This window comes from Lonchura striata, chromosome 4 (genome assembly GCF_046129695.1).
Source record: "Lonchura striata isolate bLonStr1 chromosome 4, bLonStr1.mat, whole genome shotgun sequence".
Lineage (NCBI taxonomy): Eukaryota > Metazoa > Chordata > Aves > Passeriformes > Estrildidae > Lonchura > Lonchura striata.
The window spans coordinates 34898215-34911174 of NC_134606.1; the positions used below are offsets into that span (position 1 = coordinate 34898215).

At 40.4% G+C, this 12960-nt stretch overlaps 1 protein-coding gene across 1 annotated transcript in view; it reads left to right on the plus strand.

The window, feature by feature from the left end:
- Nucleotides 1-6524: 6524 nt before the first annotated feature.
- Nucleotides 6525-12960, plus strand: part of VEGFC (vascular endothelial growth factor C) — a 69460-nt gene continuing 63024 nt past the window's right edge. The window contains exon 1 of the mRNA XM_021549410.3: nt 6525-6911. Within this exon, the coding sequence (XP_021405085.1) occupies nt 6768-6911 (144 nt within the window). The 5' untranslated portion in view covers nt 6525-6767. The remainder of the gene's footprint in view (nt 6912-12960) is intronic.

Consider the following 12960-nt stretch of genomic DNA (forward strand, 5'->3'; position numbering starts at 1 on the left):
TAAAAATAAATATTTTTGTTATGACTAAGTATAGTGGTCTGAACATGAGACTGTAAGGCAAGAACAAATTTACTCTGTGGTTTGGACCTGAATCAATGAGAAATTGATTCAGTTTTCCTCATATATAAGATATGTCCTATGGGCTTAGATAAACCATCTGTCTAGATTGTTTATATTTTTTTTTTCTTTCCAACAGATACAATTAAATATGCTACTTAGGAAGAGAACAGTGTGTGTCTGCTCCTCCAGTCAATTTCCTTCATGCTTTTCCACTATCTGTATTCATTGAATAAAATATCCAACACTGGACTACCCCTCCCTTTCACCCCTCCAGCTCCCCTTTACTTAAAAATCATTTTATGGTCCTGATGTCCAGAACTATGTCTGATGCATTTGTAAACCTCTTGTAACAACAAATTCCAGGGGTTCACTACCTGGCTTATCAAGGAAAACAAAAGAAAAATCCAACAAACCCAAACCAGTATCTAACCTAAACCACAAATCTCTCTTTCATAATTTTTAAGTTAAACTCCAACTATTTTCAGCCATGTGAAAGATGAAGTTGGACTAAGCAAGAATCTCAGACCTGAATGTCCCCACATTTTGGTATTTATGGTTTCTGAATCAATATGATGGGCTGAAGCAAACCCTGCAGTGTGGGTCAGAAAGTCAGGAGGGAATTTTCAAGCTTTAAACTTTCCAATAGGTCAATAACAATACCTTTTCTGACCACAAGGAACCAAAGGCAGCACAGGGGCAATATACCTCTACTTTGTTATATGTAGAGATGGGACCTAGGGAGCAAGGACAGCAAAGACACTTAAAATTGGAAAGTAATTTTCATGAAATATTAAAATTACTAGAAAAAAATAGGTAGTGGACACCTTTCTCTTGGGAAATATGAGTGTTCCACTTATGTAGGAAGAGTCAGATATACAGCTAGAGCAAAGGGAACATCTGGCTGGATAGAAAATCCTTAAAAATATACAAAAATTACATGCTATTGCAAGCTTAAAATGAATCTGCCTAAAAAGCAAATACCACATGGGAATATACATACAGAAGAATGGGTTGGGGTGTTTTGTTCTTCCCAACACAGTCAGTTTTGAAGTACCTTTTTCAGGGGTTCATCTTTCAATGAACCACAGGATAAATGTTATTCAAATGACAGTTATAAGCGTAACTTTGGAAAACAAAAATTTTTAAAGAATTTGAAAGCACTGACCTTATTTATCTTAAAACTAGAAGACTAGGTAAGGAAGGCTAAGTGTTCCAATCTGCAAAAGGCTAATTTAAATAGGAGAAAAGAATTTACTTTTGTAAAGAAACCCTATTAAGAAAAAATTAGGATCATTAAAATAATGCATTTACACTATTCTGGGTTTGGAAGTGAACTGGTCTCAATATTGTTTGAAAATATTTTTAAGGTTTTAATAATTCAGCATTTTACATTTGCAAGGTTTAGCATATTCCTAATTTCTGGAGTAGGCAAAATATTGAACAGAAAGTTAGAAGCACTGAAGAAAAAGAGAAGGGATGCAGCAGAGATCTAAGTGAAGAGGAGGTATACAGGAGCAAAATCAGGGGAAACTGCATCTGTTTAAAGAAATGATTCTTTCTGACATTGTTTTAGAAATTACATAGAAATGTCTCTTGAACTGACTTGGGGCTATCTTGCCCTGTTGTTTTGTAAATTTTACCAAATTTTGTAAGTATAACTGGGAAGAAATAGATTTTGAATAAATTATCTCATAGCTTGTCACTTGGAAAACTACTGAAGGAAGGTATGTATCATGCAAAGTGTTTGTATGTTTAGTGGTCATGTGCTGTTAGCCCCTAATATTTTTGTTGAATCTAGAACTGTTTATTTAGTGACATAGCTTCAGCTATACACAGTTTAGACTGTGCACAGTTTTCAGTTAAGAGGCAGCATAAATTTGCAATCAGTCATTGTTTATAGTCAGAGATTATAACAATGAACATCATCAGTTTACAGGATGTTAAATTAATATTCTATGGATACCTGTTGTGTGTGACCTTACATCATAAGAGGGACGAAAAACTATGGTAAAGAGAAAAATCATAATATAAGTCAGCTGAATAAAATGTGTGCTAGGGCTTTCTCTATTCTAAGCTTTATAGATATGTAATTTGCTTTGGTTAATTCAAACACTTTTCTTCAGTTGTAGCCTGGTGCTGTCCATTTTTGCATCATACTAACTCCTTTCTATAGCAAGGGTTGAAAGGGTTTTACATTACTGCAGTCATTTAGTCAGTAACATGAGAAATTCTAATGTTAAATGCCAATGGTTTTGATTTTAACAGTTTAAAAAGGGAATCCCTGAGAACAAAGAAATTCCAATAATCCTATAATCCTTGAATATCAACCGGTGTCAAAAAGCTGAATTCTAAGGATTCTTGTCTTGTTAATTAATTTTCAAAAGGGACCAACTTTTATACTAAACAAAAGAGAAATTTCTGGATAACAAAGTGCAGGCTGCTAGGTCAAGCATTGCAGAAAATGATCTTGCAGCAATGATGTCTCTCAATGAACTGAAGTTATTTGTCCTGGCAATAATGTGACTGAATGCATAAAACTACATTTCAGGAGTCCTAGCTGGAAGTTTGGTGTAGAACAGTTTCCCATGGGGTTTTACCAGTGAGGATGTCTGATCAAAGCCAAGGAAAATATTTCAGTAGCTATTGATGATCTCCAAGCCACCATGCTTAGATCCTTTTCTAGGATTATATAAGGAAATACTAAATGAGGGCCCATAGCAAGAAAAAGACAGGGTTTTAAATGTGCTTTTTATGAGTGAGGAAGGACATTACTCTCATAATTAGTAAAACTGGCAGTACTCTTAGTATTTCTATTAAATTATGTTTTATACAAATAAGGAATATACAGAAATGGACTACAGCCTCAAATCCACACAACCCCCTTTTTCAGTAGTGAAGTCCTGTGTAAATCTGGTTACACTGAGTAGATAAGCAATATGAAAATAAATGTATAATAAAACTGGATTGAATGATTCAGTGGCAGAAAATGTATTAGTGAGCAGTTGTTGTGTCCAGTTTGGCACTGAATTAGAATTACCTTTTCTTTATTTTTTTCCCCTAAACATTTACAACTAATTTACAGTATCTACACCAGATACTGATATTTTAGACACTGATCAATATCCATTTTTTTTTTTTTTAAGCATGAGAGGAAGTATGGTGGAATCCCATCTGTAAAGGAGCTAAGGAAGCTTACTTAATTCATCTTTTGGGATGACTCCAGAATGGCACTTCCACAGTCTTTTGAGTTACTGCACACAGGGAGCAATGCTTTCTAACTTTGAGATTTAGATTAAACATAAATTCCATGGAAACTTACCAGTAAGACTGTTGTATATTAAAAACAAATCATGTTATCTGATTTTAACTCTTGGGTATGCTTCTGTCTGTCTGTTTAATAGGAGAATGAAAAGGAGATTGTTTTAAACCAAACACAATAATTTAAAGATAATGGAAATCACATTCTGTGAAAAGAAAACATTTGTTAGCATTTATTTCTACATTAAGAAAGTAAACCTCATTATGAAAGCATGTTACTGTTTTTCCTTGCTGCTCTTAACTCTATTTTATTTCCACTCTCTGCTCACATTTCTTGCAGTGAGTTTTCACACTGCTAACAAATGGATAGGAAACAGGCATTGAAATGCATCTGTGTTTCAGAAGCAGAATATATCTGAAAGATGCACATCAGGCATTTCTAGACACAGCAGAGGTGTCTTTTTGGCAGATGTATGTTATACCAACTTGAACAAGGGATGGGGGCCTCGATTTTTAAAACTCATTCTTGAAACAATACTAAAAGAATTTGTTTGAAAGAATCTTACTTCTGACATAAAAGTTGTGTTTTTATTTTTCAACAGTAGCTATTGTTGTCATTGAAGAATATAGGACATTAAGATCCAGACCTGTGTCTTTACACTGTTTGGATTTCTCTTTAGTCATTGGTCTTTATAAGGTCAGCTTACTGTTAGTGTACACAGTGTCACTTAGAATTTTAAATGAATTGTCCTGTGGGACAATTTCTACTTAATTTGAAAACAAGAGGAGAAATATTAACCATTATGTGGTGGAGAAAGTATGAAATATATTTTAATTTGTAAACCTTCAAATTAGCCATCTTTTATGGAATGGAGAGAAATACAATCTAGATTAAGGAAAACCTTAGTGTCCCAGAGCCAATGGAGTATTTATATGTTTGTACACAGAACATATAAACTATCATAGATTTCAACCACTTTCTTGTTAAAACTTTGATTAGTCTGAGACTTGAGCCACCATGGCTATGATTACTAGCTTTCAGTTATGACACTTGAAACTTGCTATACAGGGTAGTTGGTGGAAATGCTCTATTACATAAAAAGCCTTTGATCCCATGATGGATGTTCTATGAATTGTGGGGGGAAGAATGAAAGTGCTGGAGAACTGGGGAAATAAATAATGAAGCCAGCTGATATTATGATGGCACAGCAGGAGTGGTATGTTTCACCCTGTTTTGTGATTTAGTTACGCGGCTTCTCCTTGCACAACATTTACTTATTGAAATAATATCTGTACTTGATTTGTCAGGCAGGCTTTAATAAAGTGCTGCAAAAGAACTTCCTCTCTATACCAATCTGTGGTACCTTTGAGAGATTTTTAATATGTTTAAACTCAAATCAGCAATGCTGTGTTTCTGTTTAGATGGATTTTGCATCCTGGACTGTGCTCTCTTTAGGCTTTAATCCTATGCTTTGATCTGAAGCGCTCTAAGGGTCCAGTGAAGAACAATGATCTTTTTTAATTTATGTATGCTATTTTGTATCTTCATAGCTGTTCTGCTCAGCTTCTACCCCTGTCTTTATTTCATTGCTTTACTTTGTCTTGAAAGTATTTAGAAAAAAATGTTAGTGCTTTGATAATTTTCTAATGACTATATAACCTCTTAAAATATAGCCCTATTTAAACTTTAGATTTCATTCTGATTGTAAATGAAGTGTTACTTTCTAGCATCAAAATATTTGTGTAGCAGCATGCTGAAATATCATCTCTGAAATGATAAAAAATAAATAAAAACAACAACAACAACAACAAAAAAAAAAAAAAAAAAAAAAAAAAAAAAAAACACAAAAAAACAGGAGGTATCTGAGCGCCTGCCAGAGACATCTTTATGTATAACTCCCAGAATAATAACATAATGGGATTCCCAAAGAATAAGAGCAGTATAACATGAGCAGACTACCAGCATCTAGTCAAGGCAGTCAGGGATCTGCCACCACTGTTGGTTCCTATACATTTAATTACCAAAAGATGTACACAAGTGATGCAGAAATAAATGAAAAGCTTTTTAAATATTTACACAAGGGTCAATTAAAAAAAACCCGAAAGAATATAGGAAATATAACCTTTTTCTTTTGTGTAGTTGGGATTTTAGCAGGCTGGAGATTGTTACTTTGATAGCAATACACATTCTTTTTAAACTTTTAATCACATTGTAACTGGAACACAGGATGCTCAGTTTTATTTAGAGCTCTGAATGGGGTGTTACTTCTCTTCGAAGACGGCTCCAAAATGTCATTGATAGGAAGGCTACAAATAATTATGGTTCTCTTTGGATTACTGTTTCTAACACGGCAAAATCCTTTATTCTGCAGCCAAAAATAGCTGCATACTGTCTTAAGTGAAGCTGCCAACACTGCTCAAGAAGTAACTGATTAGGATTCACAAAAAATCTCTTGCATGATTTCTCTGCGTGAGTTTTAGCGAACTTCACCCCTTGGCTTCCGAGCCAAATGAAACGAGCCGGGCACTTTGCTTTTTCCTCGGGGCTGGGACTTGCCGCGGGCTGCATCCCCGCGGAGCCGAGGCCGGGGCTGGAAAAGCCCAGCTCTGCGGGACCTGGAGCGCTCGCCTCCCGTTCCCGGCGGAGCCGCGGCGCGCCTCGTGCCCGCGGCGCGGGGCGATCGCTCCCCGGGGCGCCAGCGGCCGGCGGCGCCGCCGCGGCAGCAGCAGCGGCTGGAGGAGGAGGCAGAGGTGGCGGAGGAGGAGGAGGCGGCGGCCGCGGCCCCTCCGGGCGCGCAGAGGCGCAGGCAGAGGGCGCTTTCGCCATGCGCGGCCGCCGCCGCCGCCGCGCAGCCCCGGGCGCCGCGCACCCCCCGGCCGCGCCGCCGCTGACAGGCGTCCGCAAGCGCGGCGGGCGGAGCGCAGCGCAGCGCGGCGGGGCCCCTCGGCACCGAGCCCCCGGCACCGAGCCCCCGGCACCGAGCCCCCGGCACCGAGCCCCCGGCCCGGCCCGGCCCGCGCGAAGCGATCGCCCCGGCTGCGACCGGCCGCCCGGTCCCGCTCTGCTGCTCCCTGGCTCTCTCTCTCCCTCCTTCCCTTCCCTCCTCCTCCTCTCTGCGCTTTCCACCTCCCCTGCTCCTGAGTGAGCGCAGCCTCGGATGTCCGGTTTCCTGGTGGGTTTTTTACCTGGCAAACTCTGGATAACTTTGGCGAGAATTTGCAAAGCGGCTGGGAAAGTTGGGAACTCCCCTGCAGGCGCATAGGAGCTGCTGCTACCGCATCTTCTCCATCCCACGGATTTTACTGCCTTGGATATTGCGAGGGGAGGGAGGGGGGAGAGGACAGCGAAAGAAGGGGGGGAGAGGAAAAGAAGGAGCCTGATAATTTCGGCTACATTCCTCCGACTGCCCCGCGGCCCCGCTCCGCGCCCGCTCTGCCATCCCTGCACCATGCACTTGCTGGAGGTGCTCTCCCTGGGCTGCTGCCTGGCTGCCGGCGCCGTGCTCCTGGGACCCCGGCAGCCGGCCGCTGCCGCCGCCTACGAGTCCGGCCAGGGCTACTACGAGGAGGAGCCCGATGCGGGGGAGGCAAAGGTAAGCTCGTGCCCCCGCTGTAGATGCCAGCTCCTCTGGGCATGTGTCTGCGAGTCCCTTTGAACGGACGGCTTGGGAGTTCCACCGAGGAAAAGCTGTGGGAGAAGGCTTTTGAAATAGGGGGGGTTCCTTAAAGTGAGGGAAGGAAATTTTTTTAAAGTATCTGAGTTTTCGGGGTTGCTGGAGGGCGGGCTGCACGGGGAACAACTGCGTTTGCACAGGGACGCGCAACACCTGATGAGCAGAGGCAGTCCGCGGGCTGCGCTTCGGCCGTGGAGCGGGGACTGCCCGGCCGGGAGCGATCCCGATCCCGATCCCGATCCCGATCCCGGCCCCGGCCCCGCCGCGGGCAGCGGCCCTTGGGCTGCGGCCGATGCCCCCGGGCAGCTGGGGCGCGCCCCGCAGGCGCCTCCGAGCGGGGTCCTGCGCTGGGAGCGCGGAGGGAGGGCGGGCTGAGAAGCGCTCGGGGGAGCAGCTGGGCACAAGAACGAAGCGGAGACGTGGGAGGACGATGACAGCAAAACCCTATACTTCCCATTTGTTGAGAAGTCTCTTGGAGTTACTGACGCTTTGGGTGAGCTGCTGCTGCGTGACGGAGTTGATGGGATGTGTAAGGTTACACTCCAGTCTGAAAACCTTAGTTCTGCCCAGACGCATGGTGAAAGTTGGGCTTAAATTCTCGGATTCCAGACACAAATACTTAAAATTCTCGGTTAATTTTTGTTTTCATATTAAGTTTCGTAACATAAAACTCAAGTACCTTTGGTACTTGTGGTTATGCAGTTCCTGGTATGCTGATGCATAAAAAAGATGCATAGTATGTGGTTGTATAAGCATGGCATTGTAAAGAAGACCTTTGATGTCTGTCTTACCCTCATCTCATTGTTTTGAAGATTTCTGACATACTTATTAAAGGAATCATGACCTAGCTCATTCATTATTCATTTCAGTATGGGGCAGGGAGGGAGTTTTGTGAATTAAAATTTAAATTAATATTCAGATTTTTTTCTCTCCTATGCTATTTTCTTAAGTGATTAAGAGTTTGGGAGGTTTTACTGTAACTACCTAGGAAATCAAGTTTTGATAGTATATATTAGCTGCACTTCAGGTGTGCAAACTGTTGTACACAGAAGTCATACTATACTTTTCAAATAGTAATCTGCATGGAAAAGTTTATGATTATACTGCAGTCTCTCTTAAAATATTTTAACTACAACTCAATGTTTACATTGCAATATTCTGAATGCTAATGTGCTATCAGTGATCATATTGCTTAAAAGTGTATAAAGTGTTTATCCCAGTTTATATTTTAAAGTAGAAACTGTAAGCCACTCTTACTGCTTAGACTATTTATAAAAATTAAAAAAAAAAAAAAAAAAGAAAGAAAGTCAAAACTTAGTGGAGGGTAAAAATACCTCAACTCCTTCCAACCCATGACTGTAAGTCAGTTATTTACTGGGTGAAACTGGCATTTGAGTTGTAAAGCCTTGGAATACCTTATGCTGGAAAGGTAGAAAGAATCCAAACTGGAGCAGAGCACATACTTTGTGTACTTAGACTGCTGAGGTAGAACAGCTGATAGTGAAGGTACTCTCCTCAGTGATGCTTTTGCGTTTCCGTGCATATGGTGTGGAAAGTTACTCTGTTTCTTGAAGGAACTTCGAAGTCTTTGGGAGCTGCCACTGTAGTGCATTGTGTTTAAGTGCAAGTGCTCCCTGGAAAAAGAGGAACTGTCAGCAAACCAAAGGAAGAAAAGGTCAAGAGACCAGGGAGTGGGATAGCATGTGTTAAGCGATTACATTAATAGGAAAACGCTTTTGTGCCTGACTGCTGCTGAGTAGTAAGTAGAGAAAGATTCTGGATCCAAGCAGACTTAGTTATGTTGGAAGTCTTTACTTATGAGTTTGTTGCTTTTGCTGGAACTGTTTGAGTGAGTGAGTACTGCACATATTTGTTTCTGTGAATGTCAAGATGATATCTTAGGTAATTATGAAAGGATTAAATAAGTAAACTGCAAATAATTGTTTCAAGGAAAATATCATTGCCAGTAAAAAGTCAACTGCTTGAACTTCGTTAACTTCAAAGAAGTTCATAGATGTTATGTTTTTATTTCCCATCAAGGTGCCATGCTGCTGCATGTTAAACTGATGCCTAAGTGCAGGTCATACAGGCCATTAGGTCAGCTCTTCATGCCATGTATTTATTTCTCTTCATTCCTATTTCAAGAGCTTTAGCTTTAGAAAGCATTTTAAAAAGTGTGAATGAAGTTGGGGCTCCTCCAACATAGGAGGAAAAGCTGGCCAGAAAATAGGGGTATTGTGTTTTTAAGCAGGTAATTTTCACATATTAAACTTGTCTAGAGATTTGCAGGAACTTGGAAGTGTTACAGATATTAATAGTAGTAGTTCTTCCTACACAGCTCTTGCAAGGGCATGTTCTGCAGCAAGTGGGCACTGATAAGCTTGTGTAACACTGCCTCATCCCTCTCCACTCCTAACCCCCACCCCTACCTTTTTTTGCTTTTTTTCTTTTCAGCCTAAGGGTAAGATTCGTTATTTGACAAGCTTTCAGGGCCCAGATTAATGCTTTTCAGCTGAACTGTCAGCTCAGTGGGATGGGAATGAGCCCAGCCCGTAAATCACCTCTTGCGGATTTCCTGCAGCACAGGGGGCTGTCCCCAGGAGCCGACCCCCTCGCAGCCGCAGCCCGCCTCTCCCGGCGGGGCAGGAGGACGGGCGGCCCTGGCCTCTCCCCGCCTGGGTGGCTTCTTGCGGAACCTGGCACTTCAGTTGCCTCTGTGCTCAGGGCGGGCCCGGGGGAATCAGCCCTCCTGCCCCAGATTTCACGCCCTTTGGCAGGGACCCGCCGCCCCGCAGGGATGCTCGGAGCAGCTGCAGCAAGGGCAGGGTGAGCTGTTTTGCCACACCGGTGGCTTGAAGCTTTAGCTTCTCCTACTGTCTTTGAGTGTTTTAATAACTCTTATGTTTGTTCTCTGGCTTTTGTTCTTTTTGTGGTTTTCAATAGGGAATGTGGGGTGAATATACACTGTCTACCTGGGAGAGTGTTATTTTAAAGAAATAAAGAATGCCTTATTGTTTGTTTGCTGAAAGTTTAAAATGAACTGAAGGAACTACGTGGGTATTCCGTGCAGGAATTAAATTTCTTAGGTCATTGAAATAAAGGCGTGTCAGCAGCATGTACCTAGACTCCATTAATGGCAATGAGGTAACAATAGCAGGAATAGGTTATTATGGTAACAATACCTGGAATGAAACTATATAGTTGGCAGGGTTTGCCATAGCTGCACCATCATTTTTTTGCATAGTCTTTAGAATTATGTGACTATGAAAAAGCAATATTGATCAATTGTGCCATGTAGTTTGAAAAGGTTTAAAACTATATTTATGCAAAAATGTTTGGTTTTGTATTAGAATGGGAATAGCAAATGAAAACATATTTTCCTATTCTGAAGCACATCAGAAAATTTCACTGGGGCCTCTTTACATAGACAGGAATAAAGTACAGAACAGTTTGTACTATGATTCTTGATTTAGGGTTTTTTGCAATGTAAATACTTGTGCTTACTTGAGCTTCATTTTTATTGGATGGTACCTGAGATGTACCTTTTTAATTTAATTATTATAAAATTATTTTAAAACTGACCTAATCATACAGTGCTGCTCATTGATGGCTAACAGAGTTTAATACAGTGTGTTGGTTTCCTGCTGTCACTGTATCTCCATGGTACGATCTCAGACCCATCACTTTTATGGTCACCCGTAAGTTTACCAAGAGCCTTACTCCGTGTTCCATGCACAGGTGAGAGATGAGGCTGCCTTGCCTGTTCTGAAAACAAGCACACACCTCACTCCCCGTAGTTAAGCAGGGCTGAGCATGTAGGGAGAAAGATATTTTTTCCTGCTGCTGCTGTTTAATCTCCTGCAAATTTTGTCATGTGTATGTTTGTAGCCACTCTCTTTTCAGACACATGAACAAAAAAAAGATGCTTTTTTTTTTTTTAGAACCGTTATTTGCAGCAGATGCAACGGGATGAACATTGTTAGTAATAATTATTTTAAAGACTAAGCAATGCTTCTGCAAACATAGATATTAAACTTTGGTCTGGCCTTTTATATGACTAAAGTACAGTAGTAAGCTCAAAGAGATCACTGCACTTTCTAGTTCTTGGAGTGCATTCCTGACTAGTTTAAGCACACTAGTGTGCCTGGGAGGGACTTCAGCTGTTTGTCTGCAGTAATCCCATGCATTTATGAAGGTTATAAAAAAACTGTGGAGGTCATTTTAACTGCAGTGTTTAGAGGCATACAGAAGCATCCCAACAAAAGCATTATTTTTATGCTCACTTAGGTTGTGTGTATTCTAAGTCTTGCCTATTTTTCAAGGGTGTGTGTCCACTTCTTTTAGTAAAAATAAACAATGACTTAGACTTCAGACTGTTGTAGCTGAGGGTGGTCGTAATAATAGTCTTCCATTGATACCCTGCATCCAGGATAGAAGTCTGTTAAAAACCTTGTGTTCTGCTGCTGCTTTTTTAAATGTGGTCAGTGATTCATTAAAAAAAAAAAACAAACCCTTGGAAAAAAAGGGAATCCAACTAAAGTCACACTGGTTTCTTATCAAATGTAATATCCTGTTTAATGTAAAAAAAATATGTTACAGCTGTTTGTAGAATGAATTATAAGACATTCTAAACAAGATTGTCCCTGAAAGTTGCAAGTTCTTTTATAGACTAAGTTGCTTCTTAGGAGTTTTGTTTGTACTAAATTTTGCTTATTGAGTAGGATAGATATAATTATTTTCCTTATCTATTATACATGTTTATTACTTTTTAAATTTCACCTTGGTTCTATTCAGAGTGATAATGTAATACCAAATTCTCCTACATGTAAATGTGTTATCTACTTCAAATAAACTAATGGCTGCATAAATTGCACCAGAATTTTAATCTAAAACATTGATAACTTACAGAAGCATGGATGATTATTTGTTGAATTTGTCAACTTGCTTGTCTTGTTTTGTGTTTATCGGTCTCCAGAAGTTCTTTTGGTGACAATATTTGTGTTGCTCTCCCTCTTTGTTGCATTTCAGACTTTAGTTAGGAACTAGCTACAATGTAAGTAATTTATCCTTCTATTCTTCCATTGTAATCATCATAAATCAATCCCCTTAACTCTGTAGTAGTTTGTTGGTTATTTATTTATCCTGGCTTGTTCTAAGATACCTATAACTTCTTACAACTATTTAGAGACTGCAGTTGGCAGTGGAAGGAATAGATATTCTAGTAAGAAGCTCCTAAGCTTTCTAATATCTAGTAAGAAGCTAAAAAGCAAAGTAACCCAAGAGAAATTGTGTTATTTGGGGGAGGAAGAGAAAACAGGGGGGAAAACTTCTGATAAGGAGAAGGAAAAAGATTATAGCAGTTATTGTATTTTGGCTGTATTGTAGTCTTTACTGAGTGTAGATGAGCATGTAATCATTCTTCATGTAGTTACTAAGGCCATATATCATCTGCAACTAACTTTTGGGATCTTGATCATGGTTAACTTCAATGAAGAACGATTGCTTGGGGAAGTTAATGACATGAGTTACCTGACACTGCTGTCACCCTAAGCTCTGTATTACTCCATACTGTTTACATAATGACTTTACCTACTCAATGACAGTTTTCTGATAGCTTGACCTTCAGAATGCAGCTTAAAAACTGAAGGCGTTTTATATCTTGCTCCTTACTGAACTAAGCAGGAATTCTTATACTGGACAAGGGAAAATTCTGGCAAAGAATTGGACGGTTCTTGGAAGAAGATGCCAGAAGGCTGCTGGGGAGCAAATGACACATGTATTTCTGTCTGGTGTTAAGTGTGATATCACCTGTGTTACTTCTCCTACCTTCTTGTGGCAGCACTGAGAAAGCACTAAGTAATTTCAGGAATTGTGAAGAACAAAATCCTTTATACAATTATATGGTTTAATTCTTTGACTTTGCTTACTCAATAGTTATGTTTTGTTGAGAAAGAGAGAAGACAGGAAT